Source organism: Micromys minutus (genome assembly GCF_963924665.1).
Source record: "Micromys minutus genome assembly, chromosome: X".
Taxonomy (NCBI): Eukaryota; Metazoa; Chordata; class Mammalia; order Rodentia; family Muridae; genus Micromys; species Micromys minutus.
In genome coordinates, this window is record NC_137970.1 from 51,720,491 (window position 1) to 51,743,238 (window position 22,748).

Sequence of the window (22,748 nt, forward strand, 5' to 3'; positions counted from 1 at the left end):
GTTAGTCAAGAAAAGGCTAAAACCTGTGACTGGGCAGTATATAGAGGTAGATGAGGTTACCTGGCTAGAGTTTGCAAGGACACATGTCTAAGAGAAACAGCAAGTAACAAGAGATGTATGGCTGGGGTGTAAGTTCGAATAGCTCCAAACCTACCTAACCTAGGCTTACAGTTTGTAAATAAAATACCTGGATTGTATGCCTTTGAAACGGGATAGCTTGAATTCACAACAAGTTCCACACACAAACTTGCATCAATATTACTTCTGTCTCTCAAACACTTTTGTTGTTGTTGTTGTTGTTTTTTTTTTTTTTTTTTTTTTTGAAACAAGGTTTCCCTGTGTAGCCCTGGCTGACCTGGAACTTTACTCTGTAGAGCAGGCTGGCCTCAAAATCACAGAAATCCACCTTCATCTGCCTCCCTAGTGCTGGGATTAAAGGTGTGTGGTATCACCCCCTATGTATCCCCATGTTTAGAGTTAAAGTGAGTATTCACTTTAAATACTCCCTCCCTCCATCCCCCCAACATACTGTTGGTGTGTGCCCACTTAAGACAAGCAATCTACAATAAAACTATGTTCCCATGCCTGCTCACAGTATTTTTGTTTCCTTCTGGGATACTGGTGATTAAATCTAGATTCTAGAGCATGGTAGGCAAGTACTCTACCACACAGTTATATGTACAGTCCTCTTTTTCCTTTTTTATTTTGACACAGGGTCTTAACTAAGTTGTAGTCTGGCTGGCTTCCATCTCATTTTATAGACCAATTAGGCCTTGAACTTGTGATCCTCCTACCTCACCCTCCTGAATGTACAAAATTATGGGCTAGTGCCATCAGTCTGGTTCTCACACATACAGTTTTTAAAATGTTTTTACAGATGGTGCTGGAGAAGTGACTCAGTGGGTGAAATTCTTATTTACCACGCACCAATCCTTGGATTCAGTCCCCAGCAAAGCACACAACCATACACAATGGTGCTATTTGTAATCCTAGCACTTGGAAAGTAGAGACAGAAGGACCATAAATTCAAGGTCAGTCTCAGGTACATAGCCAGTTTGAAGCTGATCTAGGCTATACAGATCCTGTCTCAAAAAACCAAGATGTTCTTGTGAGTGGAAAGAGGTGGTGAGTAAGGCTTGAAAGTTCCAGGTCAGCTTGGCCACACAGCAGAGCTTATCTCAAAACCAAAGAAAATCAACCAAACAAAAAGTGGAAAGAAATAGATTATATTAAAATTATTAGCTGTTCTTGGTGGAATAACATAAAAAATTCTTCCTAGAAGTTTCACAGTTTCTTTTTCGTATTTTCTATAATGAAAGAGATTAATTAAGATTCTTTTGTTTGTTTGTTTTAAGGCAGAACTGAAACATTGTGGCATGTGACTTACTTCTGCGCTTCCCAATATCCATGTCAGAGGTAGCAGCTTCACATAAAAGCACCATACCTAAGGTAACCCCACCATCTTAGAAAAACTGTTTAAGGAGAAATTCATGTAGTCACAAAAGAAATAGCATTTCCCTATTCCCAGTTTCTCATGAAGAAAATTAAGATGAATTTATAAACTTCAAGTAGTGACCCAAATATTCTCATGTTTCTGATATTATTAACTGTAAATATTTAAGGTTGAGCCAGGCTTAGTAGCCTGGGGTACATAAGATCTTGTCTTAAAAGAAAAACTGGCCCCATGTATCTGGTATGGTAGTACATATCTTTAATCCCAGCACTTGGGAGGCAGAGGCAGGCAGATCTCTGTGAGCTGAAAACCAGACTGGTTTATATAGCACAGGCCACTCAGTGCTACATAGTTTAAGACTGTCTCAAAGAAACAAACCAAAACCAAACCCCAATATTGATGCCCCCTAAAGAATTAGGGTTGAAAATACTTCAGTTTTTAAAGTAAAACATACTTCTAAGAAATCCCACTGATATATAAAATGAGCCTTTGGATATCACATCTTGAACACAACAATTTTCTAACTTCACAATCATTAAAAAATAGTTATTAGTCATCACCAACACCCCTGAAAAGGACATACTTGTAATATGTATCATTTAAGACAATAACAACTCCTTTTTGTATGGAAAATAATTTCAGATATTCAACAGTTAAACTTTCAAGCAGAAATTATTACTCAGCTATCCAACTTTGTCTAATGAAGCTATCCAACTTTTCTAATGAAAAGGGAAAATCCCCATGTGGAATAACCTTATCCTTATTCATTTTGATAACAGCAGCTACATAAATCAAAATGGAAATACTATAGCAAAGAAGCACATCACATGGTTGAATAATAAGCAGCATCAGTGTTTAAAGAAAAAAGTATACTCGAGCAGAAAAGAGACTATCACCTGTACTCTGTGAACACTAGTAATGATCAAACATTCCCGAGATAATTATGTACATGATACACACTGTAAGCTACTTCCTGTGGGTATAATGAAGTGGTACGAGAGAAATAAGTGTTCAGATGACTATATTCAACTCTTCATTATAATCTTGTATTCTCTATTCAATAGCTTATTAAGAATGACTGCCCATGTCCCATGTTTTTAATTGATTAATTAACTTTTAATTAATTTATCTTAATTAGTGTATTGTGTAACACAGGTACACCTGTACTTGTGTTATAGCTGTGTAAAGGTCAGAAGACAAGTTGCAGGAATTCGTTCTTTCCTTCTACTTGTTGGTCCTGGAGATCCAACTCAAGTTGTCAAGGTGAGTGGCATCCAAGTATTCTCCAGATCACTGCTGATTTCTTTTTCTCCTCAGCCAAGTTCCTTTTCCAGCATTTTTTCTTTTTCTTCCTGAAGCAATTTATATCTATATCTAGGTTTTCTCTGAAGAGTGGCAGGAATCTACCTTGGGGTCTTGTGCATGCTAGGTCAGTGCTATACTACTGAGATACTCAGCCCCAGCTTCTCTTTTAGCCTATTAACCTCCCCCCCCCCGTTTTCTTCTTTCTCTCCCCTAATATTTATTTTTGAGACAGGGTTTCTCTGTATATCCTTGGCTGTCCTGGAACTCTACAGACCAGGCCTAATGTTTCATTTTAAATACCACCTAAACCTTACCTTTCTTCTAAAGCCTCTGTTTTATTTTAACCTTATTAAAAAGACATGCCATGCTTCCTCTTATGTGTAGACGTCATATATCAGTGATCTAGCTCATCAACCTGGCTTTGTCAGAGTTAAGGTTTGAGGAAGACATAGTCAACAGAATTTCCAAAGGACAGTATCCCTGCATCAGTACAGCAGCTCCAACCAAATGCTGTAATTAACACAAGACTGTAAGAAAATGATGGGCAAATTAAAATGCAGCAATAAAGGCTTATTGTGAAAGGATACTGAAGAGAAGAACAATGTGGGTTTCAGCTACAAACTGGGCCTGGCTGCTTCCGTGGATGTAATTCTGGAAGGAGACAAAATGGACTCTTTACATTATATACTGAATTGTAGTGTTGTAAGCCTAAAATACGATATGCTACACTTCAGAAAATTATCAATTCACTTTCTGTATGTAGGCATGTAGCATACTTTGTAAGGCTATTAAAAGCTATCTCTGTATTGTTCGTTCTTTATATATGTACTGTATATTTCACAAAAATGTATGAGAAAAACAACATTTAAGTATATAAAACTATAAGGTAAAACAATGCAGACATGACATAGGAACCACATTTTCCCAATCAATCACCATATCTGAATAGTACCTTGCACAGTGGCTAGAAACAACAGATAACCAAATATTTGACTAATTCTTTTACTTAGTTTGAGACTTTCTTAGTCATCCTAGTCAAAAGAACTCAATAAATGGAGTAAAGAATGTTCTTCTTGGAGCAATGTATGCTCCAATTGTAATTGAAGCTCATTAACAAAGATTAAAGAGTTAAAACTGCATCTTGGGGTGGAGAGATCACTCAGAGGTTAAGAGCACTGACTGCTTTTCCAGAGCTCCTAAGTTCAATTCCCAGCAGCCACATGGTGGCTCATAACCATTTGTAATGAGATCTGATGTCCTCTTCTGGTGTGTCTGAGGACAGCTACAGTGTACTTACATATAATAAATAGATAAATCTTTTTAAAAATTTATTTATTTCATGTATAAGAGTACACTTACATGTAATACATAGTTTTTAATTTATTTATTTCATGTATGTGAGTACACTGTAGCTGTCTTCAGACAACCAAGAGGGCAATAGATCTCATTACAGATGGTTGTGAGCCACCATGTGGTTGCTGGGAATTGAACTCAGGACCTTTGGAAGAGCAGTCAGTGCTCTTAACTCCTGAGCCATCTCTCCAGCCCCAAATAAATAAATATTAAAAACTGTATCTAGTTGTTGTATATGCCAGCACTGGCCTCACACGGTAATCATCATTACATAAACTTTAGTATCCAATGCAAAGAAATTCAAATTTTCCTTACCACGTGCCCTGTATGGGGATTCTTATGAGCATATGGTGGTCCTCTTATATGGTTCCACATTTGGCCAGATGTCATAGCAAGTACAAAACACTAGAAAACAAAAGTAACGGGACACTCATGGTTTAGCTGGGTCATACTAATTAGGTTAGTAGGTGCATGAAAACACTTAGCCACTCAATAAAAACATATGACATTTTAAAAATAAATTATTTCTTTATTAAAATTTATATTTTACCACAAGGATCACAATTCAACATTATTTCTAATGGAATTTTAAACTATAATTAAACAGAATAGTTTCAAAGTTGAGTACTATAAATATATCTGAAAAATATTTTCAAAAAAAAACTGTAAACTGGGCTTGAGTGATGGCTCAGTTGTTAATAATATATGGTACTCTTCCAGGGGTTCTGAGTTTGAGTCCCAGAACCCAAAATGGGTGGCTCCTAACTGCCTATAACTCCAGCTTATAGGGAATCAAATGCCTGTGTACTGCCTATACATATACCTGAACTTACACACATAACCCCCAACATATATAACTAAAACTAAAATGTTAAAAACCTCTCTAAACAGAATCAGTTGCTTGAAGCTTTAGAAATGCTAATAATATGAAGGAGATAAACCCATTTCAAGACAGAAAATAAAATAAACAAAATACAGAGAAAGATGACATATAATGGTACTTGTCACAAACCCTCACAATGTCATTGAAATATCCAAGATTCATATGACAGAATGTGATAACTAAATATAGGGACTTTTGAATTTGTACAAGTTGCATTTTGCAAGATAGGGCTACAAAATTTTAGGGGGTCAGAGATAGGAATGTGGTGGTTTTAAAGAAAATGCACCCCCCTTTAAGCTCACAGGGAGTAGCACTATTTGAAAGAATCAGGAAGCGTGGCCTTGTTGGAGGAAGTGACATCTTGTATCACTGAGGGTGGGTGAGCTTTGGGATTTCAGAAGCCCAAACCAGGGCCACTGGCTCTCTCCCTGATAACTTTGGATCAAGACGTGTAACTCTCTGCTCCTCAGCACCATGCCTGCTTACACACTGCCATGCTTCCTGCCATGATGAGGTTTCAAAAGATTTATGCCATCCCAAGTGAACTTCTTGCCTCCTGACTGTGGACTGAGATGTGAGCTCGTGAGCTCGCAGCTGTTCCTTCAGCTCTCACCCTCTGAAGCTAAACCAAATTAAATGTTTTCTTTTATAAAGTTGCCTTGGTCAGAGCGTTTTATCACAGCAATAGAAAAGCAACAGAGGCAATGACGTAAGTTCAATTCCCAGAATCCATATAAAATAGCTGAGTGCACGTGGCTGGAGAGAAGGCACAGCAGTTACGAGCATTTGCTTCTCTTATAAAGGACCCAAATTGGATTCCCAGCACTCCTATCAAGCAGTTCACAAATGCTTATAACTCTAAGGGATCCTCCTCCGGTCTCCAGCCAACCTAACTCAAATCAGTGACACACCTTCTGAAATGCAAAAACAAAAACAAGGTGAACAGATCCTGAGCAACAACAGGAGAGGTTCACTTTCTGGCGTTCATGCAAACGCACACACAAATAAGCACCAGCATGCACATTCTCTGAAAAAATGGAGCTAAATAGATGGCTCAGTGAGTAAGAAAGAGTACTTGCTGTAAAATTAGAGGACCTGAGTCTAAATACCCAGTACCCTTGTTAAAAGCCTGTCATGGTTATATATCCTTATAATGCTGTGTTGAAAAACAGAGACAGACAGATCTCAAAAGCTCACTGGACAGTTGATTTGAGATTGCCTAAAAAATAAGATGGAGTTGGTGTGATGGCTCATGCATTTATTCCTAACACTTGGGGAGGCAGAGATAGTTGGATCTCTGCCAGCTTTGTCTACAAAATGAGCTCCAGGATAGCCAGGGCTTTTGCATAGAGAAACCATGTCTCTGGGGAAAAAAAGATGGAGAGCAATCAAGAATGACTCTAAACAGTCTCCTGTGGTCTATGCATATGCAGTTGTATGCATGTACTTTCTCTTTCATACACATACATACACACACACACAAACACACACACACACACACACACACACACACACACACACACACACACACACACACACACACACAGAAACACACAAACACACAGCAAAAAAAGCTAAGCTACTTTTCAGGTAGAGTGTAGTAGTATGTGCTTATAGTCTCAGAAGTAAGGCAGCAGAGACAGGAGGCTCTCTGGGCATCACTGTGCAGCAGTCTATCCAAATTGATTAGCCTGGTTCAGAGAGGATGATACCCAATGTCAACTTGTGGCCTACACACATAGAAAGAAAGAATGAAAGAGAGAAAGGGGAGAGAAAAAAATAAGAGTATCTCAGGGAAATGCAAATCAAAACAATCCTGAGATTATATCTTACACCCCTCAGAATAGCTAAGATCAAAGACAAAAGTGACAAAACTCATGCTGGCAAGGATGAGGAGCACAGGGAACACTCCTCCATTGTTGGAGGGAGTGCAATTGTCTATAACCACTTTGGAAATCAATATGGTGGTTCCTTAGAAAGATGGGACTCAATCTATCTCAAGACCCAGCTATACTTCCTGGGCATATACCCAAAAGATTCTCCACCATACCACATGGACACTTGTTCTACTATATTCTGAGTAGCTTTATTCCTAATAGTCAGAACTGGAAACAACTTAGATGTTCCTCAACTGAAGAATGGATAAACAAATGTGGTACTTTTACACAATTGATTACTACTCAGCTGTTAGAAACAATGACATCATGAAATCTGCAGGCAAATGGACGGAACTTGAAATGATCATCCTGAGTGAGGTAACCTGACTCAGAAAGACACACATGGTATGTACTTACTTATAATTGGAGGACAGACCCAGAGAAGCTAAGTAACAGGTAGGACTCAGGGGAGAATCCATGTATGAATCTCACTGAGAAGGGGAAACAGAGTATACATTATGGTTGGATGGGTAGAAGAACTTGGGTAGGGGTGGAGTGGGGATGGGAAGAGGAGGGATCAGACGTGGGCTGTATGAGGAAAGAGAGTACTGGGAGAGACAGCTGCAAGGAGGAGGGCATCTGTGGGTCAAACTAGAAACCAAAGGTAATGAAAACTCCCAGGACTCACTGAGAGTGCTCCTAGCTAAGACTCCTAGCAAGGAGGGATACTGAGTATGAACTGGCCATCTCCTTAACCAGTCAAGACCTCCAGAAGTGCTGGGACACCAAATCAGCCATAAACTTTTACCCTACATACAATTTTCCCTGCATACAAGATGCACTGAAGTGAAGGGGATATAAAAATTGTAGAAGTGGCCAACCAATGACTGGTCCAGCTTAAGACACATGCAATGAGAAGGAACCCACCCCTGATATTGCCCAGAGGGTCAGAGCCCAGATGCTGGATAGTTCAAAGGCCTAGGATAGAACCAAACATGAATGGAAAAAAAAGTCAATGAATGATGTTCTGTTACACCCATAAATTGGTATCTAGACCATCATCAGAGAGGCTTCATCCAGCAGCTGATGGAAACAGATGCAGAGACCCACCGCCAAATATTAGGCAGAGCTTGGGGAATCCTGTAAGGGGGCGGGGATTGTAGGAGCCAGAGAGGCTAAGGACATAAGAAAACCCACAGAATCCACTAAACTTGGGCTAGTGGGGCTCACAGAGACTGAACCAACAGACAGGAAGTGTGCATGGGCCTGATCTAGCTTGGTCTTCTTGTGGGACTCCTAACACTGGCCGTCTCTGATTCTGATGTCTGCTTTGGGAACTCTTCCCTTCTACTGACTTGTCTTGTTTAGCCTTAACAGAGGAGCAGGTGCCCAGTCTTACTGCAACTTGGTATGTCACGGCTCCCTGATAGTCAATAAAGACAGCCTTTTTCTGAAAGAAAAGAAAGGGAAGAGGAACGGATGTGGGAGTGGGGCAGAGAAGTGGGTGGGAGGGACTAGGAAGAAAGGAGGAGGGAGAAACTGCCATTGAGATGTAAAATAAATAAAATTCAACAAAAAATAAGTAAAATGAAAAAAAAAGAGAGATCCAGGTGGTAGTGGTACCCACCTTTAATCCCAGCACTCAGAAGGCAGAAGCAGGTGGATCTCTATGAGTTCAAAAGTTAGCCTGGTCTACAGAGTGAGTTTCAGGACAGCTGAGGCTACACAAAGAATCCCTGTCTCAGAAAAACCAAAGGAAAGTAAATAAATAAAAATAAAAAAAGAAAGAAAAGAAAAAAAACAGAATATATGGTTCTTTTTCCATCAATTTTTCTTATTCAATTTACTTACCAAAGCTGCAAAAGCCCATCCAGTTTTATTAAAGAGAAATTCCATATTACTTCTTCGCAGATACACAAGTCCACCAATAACAGCCAGAAGCAATCCCAACATTAGGGGACCAGCATAATTTGGAGGTCTAATTACTCTAATCTAATGGAAAGAAGATTGAAAAACATGTTAAAGAATAAAATGTACTTATTTTGTAACTAACAATAGTGAAATGAAAGCAGGCAAATGTAATTTCAGGGAAAAATACCTTTCTTCTATTTTACTTCAATTCAACAATCCAAACTGTATCCTAGAAATAACATTTAAGAACTGCCAAATCATTCCATCTCAGTGACACGAAGACAAGACCAGCTATGATCCTCAGGTAAGATTCAAAGACAATGGAAAAAATCACTTTCTATAAAGTAGGGAAACTTACGTTGACATCAGTTCTGTCTGCGATCCACCGGGCAATCTGTTCAGCTGAAAACCCTCGCACCTGCAGCTCATATGTATCAGCTCTTTTGGGTTTTCCTTTTGGAGGAAAGTTGATGAAAGTCGGAGCTGAATTCATGTTTAGCTGAATAAAGAGTAGTTCATGGAAACATAAGTTACCAAGAAAATAATCTTTTTATAACAAAAACAATCTCACAGAATTTATTGTCACCTAATGAAAATGTACTACAAAAACAAGATGCACAAATGTAGCTCCCAGCAGAAGACATCTTTAAAAACACTGAACTGCCTTCTCAGCTTCTCCCATGCTTGACCATTGCTAGTTGGAAACACTTTGGCATGATCTTTTAGCATATCCGACCCAGTTGTTTTCTTTGTTTTAGAATGAGTCTCTTCTGCATCATCTAATAGGAGGTTCATGTACTCATCAAAGCCGATAATCCAACCCTCTATCTGCATATTCACTTGCTCATACAGCCACACCTGATTTGAGATCTGCAAGCTCTGGAGACTCTGTTCCCAATCTCATCTGATTCAGAATCATTCTAAGGCCAAGCTGCTCTACACAAGCAAACACCAGTGACAACCCGGAGCATGTACTCGGAATGTCCTAGAAACTCTGAAGGCACTCCCTCCTCACTGCCCTCATTTCTAGAAACTCCCTGATGACTCACATCCTCCTCTATTCTATCAACCCCACTTTCTTTTTTTTTTAAATCGAACAACTTTATTTTAAAAAACAAAAATAAATGTACAGATTTTAAGCATTTTTGCATAAAAGTATGTGAATATATTTTTGTCAGTACTTGTTTTTTTTAAAAGTTTGACAGTATGTATTAGGATCTTACTAGTTACAATGAGCATAAAGTACATGTAAAACAGGATGTAACCTGGAAGTAGTCAAAGTTTTCTTGGTGTGTAAAGATTAAGCATAATGGTTTTTCGTTTTATTTATTTATTTATTTATTTATTTATTTATTTATTTATTTATTTATTTATATTGGTCTTTGCTTTTCTTCTTCTTTTTTTTAATGGAAACACTCCCATTTATTTATTTTTTTTAAACAACTTTATTTTACAAAACAAAGATAAATGTACAGATTTTAAACATTTTTTGCTTAAAATTATACATTTTTTGTCAGTACTTTTTTCAGATTTTAACATAATTTTTATATAAAACTATATGAACATATTTTTTAGTCAGTACTTGATTTTTTTCAAGGTTTGATTGTATGCCTTGAAAACTTAATAGTTACAATGAGCTAAAGTACATGTAAAACAAAATGTAACATGGAAATAGTTAAAGTTTTCTTGTTTTGTAAATATTTTTTTGTTTTGTTTTCTTTATTTCTTGGACTTCATACAGTCTGTGAGTTGTTTCTGGGGGAGTGCAAGCCTCTGGGGTTAGCATCCCACTATCAGTGACTGCATATTATGTCTGTTCTTTTGTGACTGGGTTATCTCACTCAGGATGATCTTCTCTAGATGCAGCCATTTTCTTAAGAATTTGGTTAAGTCATTGTTTCTGGTGGCCGAGTAGTATTCCATTGTGTAAATGTACCACAATTTTTGTATCCATTCATCTTCTGAAAGACATCTGGGTTCCTTCCAGCTTCTGGCTATTATAAATAGAGCCGCTATGAACATTGTGGTGCATATATCTTTGTTGTGTACTAAAGTGTCTCTGGGGTATATGCCCAGAAGTGGAATAGCTGGGTCTTCAGGTAGTACTATATCCAATTTTCTAAGGTATTGCCAGACAGATTTCCAGAGTGGTTGTATTAGTTTGCAACTCGACCCCACTTTCATTCTGTACTGCTTGCCCAGCATGGTACAGAGTCTGCAAGAAAATAATCTTAATGGCAAAAAAAATTTTTTTTTAAATTTAGACCTTTTTTGAGACAGGCTTTTGCTGAGCTATTCAGGCTAGACTTGAACTTGCAGTAATACTCTCGTGCCTGTTTCCTGAGTGCTAGGATTAAAAGCATGCATCACCTTGTCTGATAGAAATTTAGGCTTTTCACAGACATGTGGGCTGGAGAGATGGCTCAGTGGTCAAGAGCACTGACTGCTCTTCCAGAAGTCCTGAGTTCAAATCCCAGCAACCACATGGTGCCGCACAACCATCTGTAATGGGATCTGATGCCCTCTTCTGGTGTGTCTGAGGACAGCAACAGTATACTCATCTCGTGTCTATAAAATTAATAAATCTTTAAAAAATTATACAGCTGAAATAATTTGAAGGAGAGTTATGAAGCATGTTTTCTAACACAGATACCTGTGACTGTAATAATAACTCCCATACCAGTTATTTTAGGTTGTTTATATATTCTATAAAAAATAAGTATGCATTCATGACATCTAAAATTATCTTACATAGCTATAACAAGCTCATAATACTAACATGGGAAGAGTCCAGGCTAAAGGAGTGTTTGAGCAATACACTGAGTTCACACAAGCTTAGACAGCTTAGAAAGACCCTGTATTGAAACAAACAAAAAATAGGCTTGGGGGTCACACACCTTTAATCCCAGCAATAGGCAAGCAGAGGCAGGCAGATTTTTGTGAGTTGGAAGTCATCCCAGTCTACATAGTGAGTTCCAGTGCAGCCACCTCCCAAATGCTGGGAATTGCACAAGTTACTGTGCCTGTCTTGTTCTTTATATATTTGGAATAAGAATAAGTGGGATACCCTGAAAGATAACAACACTCTCTCCCCCAAATAAGATAATTACACCAAAGATAAGGCTACATTTTGGAGCAGAGATAATCTCGGGGAACTAGATCAATCACATAAAGCTATGTTGACTTTGGATTGGCCATCTTGATGAACCAGAACTGAGACAATGATTAGACAGATAACTTGGCTGTTTAACTATATATACTTCTTCGCCCTGCTCCACTTCTTCTGCTTAAACTACCATGTAAAGGGTGTCACTGATCACTTATTCTCCTACACTAAACAAATTCCTCCTCTTCACACACACGCACACGCACACGCACACACACACACACACACACACACACGCACTCACAAGAATGTGTATGAGTATGTATGTATGTATTGTGTATGTATGTAAGTATATATGTGTAAGTTGTTAGGTAGGGCAATGAACACCTGTAATCAATACTTGGGAGATGGAGGAAGGACTGGAAGCTTGTATCCAGTCTATGCTACACAGACTGTCATACAGCAACAAACTTAAACTGTGTGGACCTTACTTACTGCCCAATTTCTGTACTCTAGTGGCTCGCCTGGGTTATTACTGTTTTTGATTAGTCATATTTTGCTTTTAGTTCACTACCTTAGCTCTTACATTAACAAATTCCTATTTTACTTCATTTTTTTCCCTTTCCTTTTATTTTTACACTCAAGATTTTATTCCCTTCCTGGTCCACCCTCCTACTGTTTCTTATCCCATACCTCTTATCTGACACTGCTGTCTCCACAGGATGTCCCACCCCACATACCTGGCTAGACCTCTAAATTCCCTGGCGTCTTCAGTCTCTTGAGGGTTAAGTTCATCTTCTCTGACTGAACCCAGACTGGAGAGTCCCTTAAACTTATTTTATGTGCATGATTAGTTTAGTTGTCTGCATGCATGCATTCGTACTACATGCATGCCTCATGCCCACAGAGGCTAGAAAAAGTTATCAGATCCCTTGGAACTGGAGTTATGGATGATTTTGAGTCATCATGTAGGTGCTGGGAACCAAACCTGAGTAGTCTACAAGACGAACAAGAGCTCTTAACCAAGTAGCCATTTCTCTGGTTCTTCTAGTTAAATTCTTTGGATTACTAAAAACATATTTTGGTTTATCCGTACTTTATTCTTACATAAAAGAAGAAACCAAACATCTTACCATTTGAAATACATCAGAACCTTCATCAAAATCCACCATGGCAAAAAATATCCTGTTGGTAAATGCACTGGAGTATCGCCAAGAATTTGCCAGAATCTGAAATTCTTCATCGGCTTGCCTGAATTCAATCAGATTGGTGTGTGGGGAACATATGACACAATTTTAAAAACCAACCCAGCTTATCAGCAGTAAAACAAAACCTAATTAAGAAACAGCAAATTTTAGTGAAAGAAATCTCTAGCCTATTTTTCTGTAATTGTTTGTTTTTTTCAAGACATTGTTTCTCTGTGTGGCCCTGGCTGTCCTGAAACTCACTCTGTAGACCAGGCTGGCCTCGAACTCAGAGATCTGTCTGCTTCTGCCTCCTGAGTGTCAAAATTCAAGGCAGGCAGCACCACTGCCCGGCATCCTAGAGCATATTTCTACTTGACATTCACTAATCTAGTCTCTATCCATATTTTATAATTTTGTCCAGTATTCCATTCTTCAATTCAAAAAACTATTTTTGAGCATGTAAAATCAAGTGATATACCATCAATTATAGGACCACAATGAACAAATTTACAGCATAAATATTCAGACATGGCATTTTGTACTATAGTGCTGATGAAAGGCTATTTAGAGGGGAAGGGTGTGGTTGTGCTGTGACACCATGGTGGCATGGAGACTGAGCCAACTAGTCTGTGTAGTCCAGTGGCACACTTTTCAGCAATATTTGTTAGCTACTTGGACACACATAGTTAGAAGGATCCACTATGGAAATGTCTTCTCTCCTATTTCAGTTCCATTTATACCTCTTAGTTCTTTTCTAAGTAATGAGTTGGTTTAAAATATTTCATAAAGGTTGACAATGGAGAGGTGCTCAGCGTTAAGAGTATTGTTTGCTGGTCTAGAGTTCAATTCCTAGCATTCAACATGGATGTTCACAACTGCCTGTAACTCCAGTTCTAGGAGACCTGATACCTTCTTCTGGCCTCTGTGGGCCCTTCATTCAAGTGGTACATAGATATACACACAGGCAAAACACTGATACATATGCAAATTTAAAAAATTACAAGTAAAGGGCTAGATCGATGACTCAGCTCTTAAGAGCATATACTGCTCTGGCAGAAGATCCGAGTTTGGTCGTAAGCACTTCCATCAGACAGCTCACAATCACTTTTAATGGATGCGTCTGGCCTCTGTGGGCACCTATATCCACATGCCTACTCCTCTGAGCCAACTCACCGGCCTTAAAAGGAATTCTTACATGATTTAAGTTCCCTCTTCTCTCCACATATACATAATTAAGATGGAAACTGAGGAGCTGGAAAGATGACTCGGGAGTTAGGAGAATGTACTGCCCTTGCAGAGCACCTAAGCTTGCTTCCCAGCACTCTCATCAGGTAGCTCTCAACCACTTATAACTCCAGCTCCAGGGGCATCACATGTCTCTGGCCTCTGAGGGAACCTGCATTCATGTGCACATACTACACAGATACACATAATGAACAAATCTTTAAACAATGAAAGTTGAGGATGGTGGCACATCGTTTTAACCCTATCACTTGGGAAGCAGAGGCAGGTGGATCTCTGTGAGTTTGATGATAGCATGGCCTACATACCAACTTCCAGGACATCCAGAAACAGTACAAAAATCCCTTTTCAAGAGCTGCTGAGTTGGCTCAAGGGGTAAAAAATTTTGTCACTAAGCCTTATGATCTGAGTCCAATCCCTGGGACCCATATGGTGGAAGGGGACAACCAATTTCTACAGCTGCCTCTCCTATGACCTCTATCTATATATACTCCAGTGCACATACATGCACACAAACACAAAACAAACTTTAACCCTTCTTCAAAAATATAAAAGAAAAATCCCCAAAGGAAAAAAGTATGAAATTGAAAATATTTATAAACCCTTTCTTGGGCTGGAGAGATGGCTCAGTGGTTAAGAGCACTAACAGCTCTTCCAGAGGTCCCGAATTCAATTCCCAGCAACCACATGGTGGCTCACAATCATCTGGAATGAGACCCGATTCGTCTGAAGACAGCTACAGTGTACTCACATACATAAAATAAATAAATAAATCTTAAAAAAAAATAAACCCTTTCTTTGGAGTACTGGAGATTTGAGAAAAACCCAAAAGTTTTTCTATTGCTCTATCCTGATATTCCTGAGCTACATCTCCAGCCTGAAAGTCCTCATGAAACTGGGCTGGGAGAGGCTCAGTGGTTGAAAGTACTTGCTGTGCAAGATTACTGACCTGTATTCTATCCCTGGAGTCTATGGTGGGAGGACAGAAATGACTTCTGAAGGTTGTTCTCTGACCTGCATATGTGCACAACAGTATACACGAGCCCACTCATGTGTGCTTGTACATAGATGAAGTAATAAAGAAATGTCAATGCAACTAACTAGTATATTGTTATATAAATTGGTTACCAATTCAAATAGTGGTTGATTTTGAAATAATGCATATTTACAATGTTTTATACATTCTCCTCTACCAATATGCATAATCAAGAATGATTATAACACAGTAGTATTGTTTGTTAATATACCCCCCCCCCCCCGTAAGGTATATACTTTACTATTAACCCACCACACAAGTTTGGTTCTCCTGAAATAGAAAGAGAGTGAAGAACTATTTAGGTTAGTTCATTTCAAACTAGAAATGAAAGATCATACTTGCAAACGACACACTGTCTATGAAGTTGGAGAGCTGTAAACATGACGATAACAGAGTAATTTCTTGGTGGAGCTTTAACAAGGCGACGGAACTTGTCTCCATTCATTCTTATTACAGGCCTTTTATTGGTCCATTCCATCAGCTGACTAACCTTCTCGGATAACACCATCTACAAAAGACAAAATGGGAATTTTGTGAATATCTTCAACTTGTCATTTAAGGTCTTGTTTATAATTGCAGTTACCCAAGAAGTTAGCATAAGAGGATCTCCTGAGCCCAACAGCCCAACACCAGCTTGGGCAGCACAGTAAGACCCCAATTCCAAATATCAAGAACAAAAACACAAAGAGGTATAGAGGCATATGCCTACTATCCCAACACTTAGGAAGTAGAAGCAAGTTTATAAGTTTGAGGCCAGTCTAGGATTCCTCCCAAAACAGTATCTAAAACAACAAAAATGGCCGGGCCTCATAGTACATGCCTTTATTCTTAGCACCTGGGAGCAGAGGTAGGTGGATCTCTGAGTTTGAGGCCAGCCTAGTCTACATAAAGAGTCCTAAAGCAACTTACACAGTGAGATACCTTGTTTCAAAAAGTGTTTTGAGTGGAGAGGGCCGCTCAGCAGCAGCAGCAACAACAAAACCAAAATGTAAGTTACAAATGACAACCTGAGTTTTATTCAGGTCTAAACCCCAGCATAGCCGTAGCTATTTTGTTCCATGACCAACAGCTATTTCATATTGTTGCTGTTATATGTCTGCCAGTCACTGACACAGAGAAATGACTTCACTCAGAGCAGGGTCATGCTGACCACATATCCTGTATGTTCTGTGGTTTGTTAATTTTAAGAAATTCAACAACATGGGCTGGAGAGATGGCTCAGTGGTTAAGAGCACTGACTGCTCTTCCAGAGGTCCCGAGTTTAATTACCAGCAACCACATGGTGGCTCACAACCGTCTGTAATGGGATCTGATGCCTTCTTCTGGTGTGTCTGAAGACAGCTACAGTGTACTTGTATATAATAAATAAATAAATCTTTTTTTTAAAAGAAATTTGACAACAGTAAGCTCCACTTAGGACCAGTCAGAATAAAGGTCAGTTAGAACGGCTCATCGAGCTAGTCAAATGGCCTGAGTCGGAGCCAACCACTAAGCAGCACTTCCTCCACCTGCACATGAGCTCATAGTGTTTTTTTTTTTTTTTTCTTTTTTAAAGTTGGCCCTGAGAAATGTCTGGGGTTGTAGCCTCAGCTCAGAATTCTGAGGTACAGCCCCTGATTGATCAGTTTTAGGTTGTGTGTTCAATAAACCATCCCTGTCTGACTGACAATGTTTGTCTGATCTGTGGGGTGACTCTTGGACCCCAACAAATTTGATCCTAGGAATCAATGGTAGAAGGTGAGAACTAATTTCAACTTGTCCTCTGAGCTTCACCCATGTAGTACATGCATACTTTACACATGAAATAAATAAATACATGTTTAAAAGTTACATTAGCAAAGCTATTTCTCAGACCAAGTCCATCAAGCAGAGGCACACAGATTATACATATCTCAGGGGCTGGAGTGGTGGCTCACAACTTCCTGTGACTTCAGTTCCAAGGGATCCAATGTCCTCTAGCCTTTTGGGGCATCTCACATGTCTGCACACATATGATGTGCATTAACTCAGGCAGACAAAGAAACACACACACACACACACACACACACACACACGAACTAAGATTTATTTATTATATCTAAGTACAATGCATCTGTCTTCAGACACACCAGAAGAGGGCATCAGATCCCATTACAGATGGTTGTGAGCCACCATGTGGTTGCTGGGAATTGAACTCAGGACCTTTTCACCACTGAGATATTTCTCCAGTTCTACTTTTTTCTTTTAAGGTGATATCTTATCATGCTGGAAAAATGGCTCAGAGGTTAAAAGCACTGGATGTTCTTCCAGAGGTCCTGAGTTCAGTTTCCAGCACTACATGGTGGCTTACAGCCATCTGTAATGGGATCAGATGTCCTATTGTGGCATGCAGGTATACACACAGATAAGAGCACTCACATAAAATCAATAAAATAAATATTAAAAAACACTTTCTATGCTGCTCAGACTGGCCAGAAACTCACAATCTTCCTGCCTCACCCACCTGTGTACTAGGGTCCTAGGATTACAAGTATAAGTCATCACAACTCACTTAAGGTTTCTTCAAAGGTTTTAATAAAATTATTCTAACAATTATCCTTTAAAGCTTTATGTAGTAGCACATACCTTTTATCCCACTGGAGGCAGAGGCAGGCAGACTTGAGGCCAGCCTCATCTTCAAAGTGAGTCAAAGATGGCTAGGGCCTGTCTCAAATACAGGTAAAAAAATTATCCCTGAAAATTCTTTTAAAACACAATTCTTAAAATTCACTATTTTATAAGATATAAGGGGAGAGTGGTAGTACAGAAGGAAGAGAAATGAATTCAAGGTTAGAGAGACTATCTTAAAAATACCAAGAGTTGGATGGTGGTGGCTCATGCCTTTATTCCCAGCACTTTTGAGGCACAGGCAGGTAAATCTCTATGAGTGAGTTCAAGGCCAGCCTGGTTTACAGGGCAAGTTCCAGGACAGCCAAAAAATTATATATATTTTTAGAATTATATATTACAAATTATATAGAATTACAAATTATGTAGAATTACAAATCTACATTCTCAGTTTAGTTCTTGTTTGCTGGAATAGGATCTCATGTATTCCAGTGTGGCCAGGACTAACTATATTGCTGAGGCTGGCTTGAATATGGTCCTTCTACCTCCATCTCCAAAGTGCTGGGATTTCATGGTGGTATCCATGTTTCACTCAATAAAACAACAACAACAAACAAAACAACAAACCCTATATCCTAATTCTAATTTTTTTTACCATGAAAGTCTTTGTAAAAATTATTTATTTTTTACTTATTCACTTTACATCTCGCTTATTATCCTTTCCCCTGGTCACTCCTTCCCACAATCCTTCTGTCATCCCCCTTTTCCTAAGCAGGTGGGAGCCCTCTGGGTATACCCCACCATGGCAGTTCAGGTCTCTGTGAGACTAAGCGCTTCCTCTCCCACTGAGGCCAGACAAGGTAACCCAGCTAGAACACATCCCACATGCAGGTTTTGGGATAGACCCCTCTCTGCTTGTTTAGGGCCCACGTGAAGACCAAGCTGTACATCTGCTACACTATGCGCAGGGAGGTCTAGGTCTAATTCTTATGAGTAGGGATAATGTGTTATATAAATTCCCATGTGTAACAAATAAAATTAAATAAACAAGTACTCAAACAGGGAAAATACAACCCTTTATAGGAAAGCACACCTTTATCTTCTCAGGAAGCTTGAAAGATGTGTTACTGTAGGTAAGTGAAATAGCATTAAGAAAACCCCTCATTCTTTTAAGAAAGAGTTAAAAAATTTCATTTTTAATTATGTGCACGTATGTATGGTGCTTACATACATCAGTGCAGGTGTCCAGAGTCCATAACAGGATATGGGATCTCTGGAACTGAAGTCACAGGCAGTTATGAGCAGCCTGATGTGGATTCTGGGAACCAAATAGCAGGAATAGTGTCTCTCTGAAAATAGCAGGAGACACTCTAAATCAACCACTATGCCATCTCTCCAACCCAGAAATATAATACCATAATAATTATTTTTAACTTTTTTGAGATGTTTTAAATTTTATGTATATGAATGTTTTGTCTACATGCATATATGTGTGTGCCTGCTACTCAGAGGTCAGAAGAAGGCATCAAATTCCCTAGAACTGGAGTTAAAGGAAGTTATGACCTATCACGTAGGTGCTAGGAACCCAACTTGGGTCCTTTGTAGGAACAAGTGCTCTTAACCAGTAAGCCAACTCTCTAGTCCCACACTTTTTTTTTTTCAAGACAGGTTTTCTCTGTGTAGCCTTGGCTGTCCTAAAACTCATACTATAGACCAGGTGGGCCTCAAATTCAGGAGATTCTCCTGCCGCTGCCTCCTGAGTTCTGGGATTCAACTCGTGCCTAGCAGCACATCTTAATAATTCTTAGACACTTCTTTCACACATTTGTCTTCTTTTCTATTCTTATGTGAACGGATACTTTAAAAGGTTTATTTATGTGTCTAATTTGAGTACTTTGTGCCCTCTTCTGATGTATATACATGCAGACAAAGCTGTGACTTTTTATTAGCTTTTATAAAGAAAAAATTAAGGTTGTGTGAGAGGGCACACACCTGTAATAGCATGTGGAAGGCTGAGACACGAAGAGTGGTAGTTCAAGGCCAGGCAAGACTACAAGGAAAAATCCTCTTAAAAGAAAAGGAAGCGAGGCATCACTGCTTACACCTGTAATTTCATCACTCAGTAGAAGCACAGGATCCCTACAAGTATATGGGCAACCTGAGCTGCAGAGTAATTAGGCTGGATAGTGGGACAAAAGGAACGTATCTATAAAAGCACATACAATTTCTCTTTTGTTGAGTTTAAATTGAAAGGTTTGGTTCTACTTTCTTCCTTGTGTATTGAGATTGACTTCCCCTCTGTAGCTCAATCTGGCCTTCGACTTATGTAGCCAAGTCATGCTTCAACCTCATGATCCTCTTGCCTTGGAATCCCAAGTGTTGGAATTACCAATCTGCACTCCCAGGAAGCTGGCTTTCTCCTTCCCATTATCTAGCCCTGACTAACTTGAAGCTTTACCATGCAGCCCAAGCTAGCCTTAAGCTTAGATATCCTACTGCCTCTGACTCTCCTGTTGTAACCAGTATGTATCACCACACCCAGGCATATTTATCTCTACTAGTTCTAGAGAAGAAGCTTAAATCTTAACCGACAGGAATTCTGTCACTACATATCCCTCATCAGAAAAAGAAATACAGAAATCTATTAGTGGTTAGAATTAAAACAAATTCTGTCATTTAAGTTATTTTAAATTTCAGAATCATCACCAGTCTGAATTTCTTCAAAACTTGGATTGTGTCTCTGTTCTAGTACACCAGGGATTACTCATTTAAAAAAAAAATCTTATTTTTAGCTTCCCTACTCATCTAACTGCTCTTCAGCAATACATTTACAAATTTGTCCTTCAATTAAAACTGAAACTCAACAGATCTGGAAACATAATTGACAGACAATTACTGAAAGAGACAGACTGGGCAGAAAAAAAGAACATTTTCAATCCTTTTGCCATCTGCTCCATTTTTGGTTTACCTACTTTGTAAACAGAGCTAAAATCCATTCGTTTCTTTCTTTGATTTTCTCTTTTTGGGGGCGGGGGCGCTAGAATTGTCTCAATCTTTTGTAGCTGTTTTGTTATTGTTATGTTTCTGTAATAAATGCCATCTACAGAACTACAGGAGTTTGCATCTGTGATATTTCTTTTTTAAAAGATTTATTTTATGTATATACGTACACTGTAGCCGTCTTCAGACATACCAGAAGAGAGCATCAGATCCCATTACAGATGGTTGTGAGCCACCATATGGTTGCTGGGAATTGAACTCAGGACTTCTGGAAGAGCAGTCAGTGTTCTTAACCACTGAGCCACCTCTCCAGTCCTGTGATAGTTCTTTTAAAATTATTATTCAAGTTTATTTTAGTTTATGCGTATTGTCTGCCTGTGTGTATGTGCACAACACATGTGTCTGGTGCCCAAGGAAGTCAGAAGATGCTGTCAGGTCTCCTGAAGCAGAAGTTACAGATGGTTGTGAGATACCATATGGGTGCTGGGAACTGAACTCAGGTTTCCTGCAAGAGCAGTATGTACTCTTAACTGCTGAACTGTCTCTCCAACTTAACATCTGTGACATTCCCATGTCATGTTTCAAAACTATATTACAGAATCTGAAAGTTTTTCCACTGATACTGTCTTATTAAAGATCTAGGCAATTCTTTCTGAATAAAAAGAAATCACAAAAAATATCAAGGCCAAAAGCAACTGTGAGTGTGTGTGGGGGGGGGTGGGGTATTTCTCTTCCATGTTATTGTTTGTCACCAAAGGAACAAACACAGCACAGGAACTTAAACAGGGCAGAAACCTGTGGTAGGAACCAATGCAGAAGCCATGGAGGGGTGCTGCTTACTGGCTTGCTTCCCATGGGTTGCTCAGCTTGCTTTCTTATAGAACACAGAACCACCAGCACAGCTTGCAATAGACTGGGCCCTTCAACACCAATTAGTAATTGAGAATGCCCTACCATTAGGCGTGGTGGCACACACTTTGATTCCAGCACTCAGGAGGCAGAGGCAGGCAGATCTCTGTGAGTTCTGGGCCAGACACTGTGTTTGAAAATATAAGAAAGACAGAGGGAAAGGGATACGGAGAATGAGGAGGGGACTGAAAAGGAAGAGAAAGGAAAGATAGATAGGCTGGTAGTTGTAGCCTTTAATCCCACCATTCAGGTGGGGCCAGGACAGCTAGAACTAAACAGAGAAACCTTGTGTGTATGGAGGGTATAAAAGAAAAGAAAAAGGAAATGTCCTTAGAGGCTTGTCTGCTTACAGCCCAACCTTATGGAGATATTTTCTCAATTGAGATTCTGTCCTCTCAGATGATTCTAGCTAGTGCCAAGTTAAAGTAAAACTAGCAGGGCAGAGGATTAGGATTCCCAGAAAGAGGTCAAGAAACACAATTTTAGATGCTGACTGGTTACTAAGAACACCTAGTGCTCTTGTAGAGGACCCAGGTTGGTTTCCTAGCACCCACATGATAGTTAACAAGCAGCTACAACTCCAGTTCCAGAGTATCTAATGTCTGATTTCTGGCCTCCTTGGGCACCAGGCAAGCATGTAGTGTACAGACAAACATGCAGACAAAACACTTAATGTGGTTGTTTGAATAGACAGGTACAGTCCCCATTGACTCATATGTGTGAATGCTTGGTTCATAGGAAGTGGCACTATTTAGAAGCATGACCCTGCTGGAGCAGAATGTTTGCTTGCTCCCTGTATTGTTTTCAGCCATGATGAAAATGACCTCATTCTCTGAAACTGTAAGCAAGCCCCAAATAAATGTTTTCTTTTGTGTTACTGTGGTCACAGTGTCTCTTCTC

At 39.3% G+C, this 22,748-nt stretch overlaps 1 protein-coding gene across 1 annotated transcript in view; it reads right to left on the reverse strand.

Moving 5' to 3' along the window:
• MAGT1 (magnesium transporter 1) overlaps positions 1-22,748 on the reverse strand; it is a 42,062-nt gene that overhangs the window by 7,907 nt on the left and 11,407 nt on the right. The window contains exons 2-8 of the mRNA XM_080910612.1: positions 15,692-15,861; positions 13,022-13,139; positions 9,141-9,281; positions 8,723-8,863; positions 4,427-4,516; positions 3,346-3,409; positions 1,388-1,462 (exon numbers count right to left, since the gene is read on the reverse strand). Coding sequence (XP_080766738.1) covers positions 1,388-1,462; positions 3,346-3,409; positions 4,427-4,516; positions 8,723-8,863; positions 9,141-9,281; positions 13,022-13,139; positions 15,692-15,861 — 799 coding nt within the window. The remainder of the gene's footprint in view (positions 1-1,387; positions 1,463-3,345; positions 3,410-4,426; positions 4,517-8,722; positions 8,864-9,140; positions 9,282-13,021; positions 13,140-15,691; positions 15,862-22,748) is intronic.